This window comes from Perkinsus marinus, assembly GCF_000006405.1.
Source record: "Perkinsus marinus ATCC 50983 genomic scaffold scf_1104296934442, whole genome shotgun sequence".
In the NCBI taxonomy this organism is placed as follows: Eukaryota; Perkinsozoa; order Perkinsida; family Perkinsidae; genus Perkinsus; species Perkinsus marinus.
The window spans coordinates 1-1186 of NW_003214788.1; the positions used below are offsets into that span (position 1 = coordinate 1).

Consider the following 1186-nt stretch of genomic DNA (forward strand, 5'->3'; position numbering starts at 1 on the left):
ATATTACCGTGAAAAAGGTGGATGGTACGACTGTGGAGATCTCTATTGATAGCTCAGCTACAGTGGAGGAGCTGAAGGATGTAGTCTCCATAGTCTTAGTGGCACTGCTATTGGTGCATACAGGTAGTTCAGCAGAGAACACAAATACCAAAGGTTTCCCAACGACTTATATTTCGTGGCCAAATACTAAGTGATGAGAAGACGTTGAAGGACGCAGGTGGGTGGGATAGTTGTGGTAGTCCTTGGACATTAGCGGCGGCTATCAGGTTTGGATAGCGACGGGTTGACTGTGCATTTGGTCCGCCACTTGGTGCCTCCTGCACATCCCAAGGCAGGCCAGCAAGCAGCTCCTGTACAACAGCAGCAGCAGCCGACCTTGAGGCTAGGTAAGGCTAGGCATCATAGTGTTGGCCTAGGTGCAGGTGTAGGTGCAGGGGGCCAGAGTGGGTCGGCCCCCTTCTCTATGCCTGGAATGGGACAGGGTGGGATGACACCTGAGGCGTTAGCAGAGATGATGAACAACCCGTTGGTGGAGAGCATGATGTCTAATCCCCAAATCATGAGAAGTAATACCACATGCCTGCGTCGCTCCGCCTGATATAGCGCTTGCCCTAGTATTGTGAAGTGTCAGCCGCGATTAGGCGAGATGATGGTATGGTTCAGGTCTTATTGAGATGAATCCCCAGATGCAGCAGCTCATGCAACAGAACCCCGAGTTGAGGACTCTGATGGAGGACCCGGAGGTCGGCAGGGACGGCACGTTTGAGGTCTTGGTATGTGGTGTTTCCCAGTTTTTACGACAAACCATGCAAGCTGCTCGTAACCCGAGTATGATGCAGGAGATGATGCGTAACAACGATCGGCAGATGGCCAATCTGGACAGCATACCGGGTAGGGCAGCAGCCAACCTTGTGCATGCGTGCATGTGGGCTCAGTATGGGTGTACTTTAGGTGGGTATGCAGCCTTGTCGAGGATGTATCGGGATGTGCAGGAGCCGATGTGGAATGCCGCTTCGGGAGGTACTTGTGGAGTATGTTGAGTAGTGATAGTTGGTCCTCAGCTGATGCACATGCTGGGACTTCATCGGCATCACAGTTGATGCAGGCAATGCAGCAGGATAGGGATGCTGCTGGTCCTAACAACAGGCCTCTTGGCAACCCTTGGGGAGTGGCTGGGCCTCCATCT

At 53.0% G+C, this 1186-nt stretch overlaps 1 protein-coding gene across 1 annotated transcript; it reads left to right on the forward strand.

Annotated features, from left to right (window-relative positions):
• Positions 1 to 266: 266 nt before the first annotated feature.
• Positions 267 to 1040, forward strand: Pmar_PMAR012743 (ubiquilin 1,2, putative; the record flags this gene model as incomplete). Its single annotated transcript, XM_002784859.1, has 5 exons — positions 267 to 386; positions 429 to 566; positions 664 to 743; positions 792 to 891; positions 952 to 1040. Coding segments are annotated over 5 exons (527 nt in total), but the record flags the coding sequence as incomplete, so codon positions are not given.
• Positions 1041 to 1186: the final 146 nt, after the last annotated feature.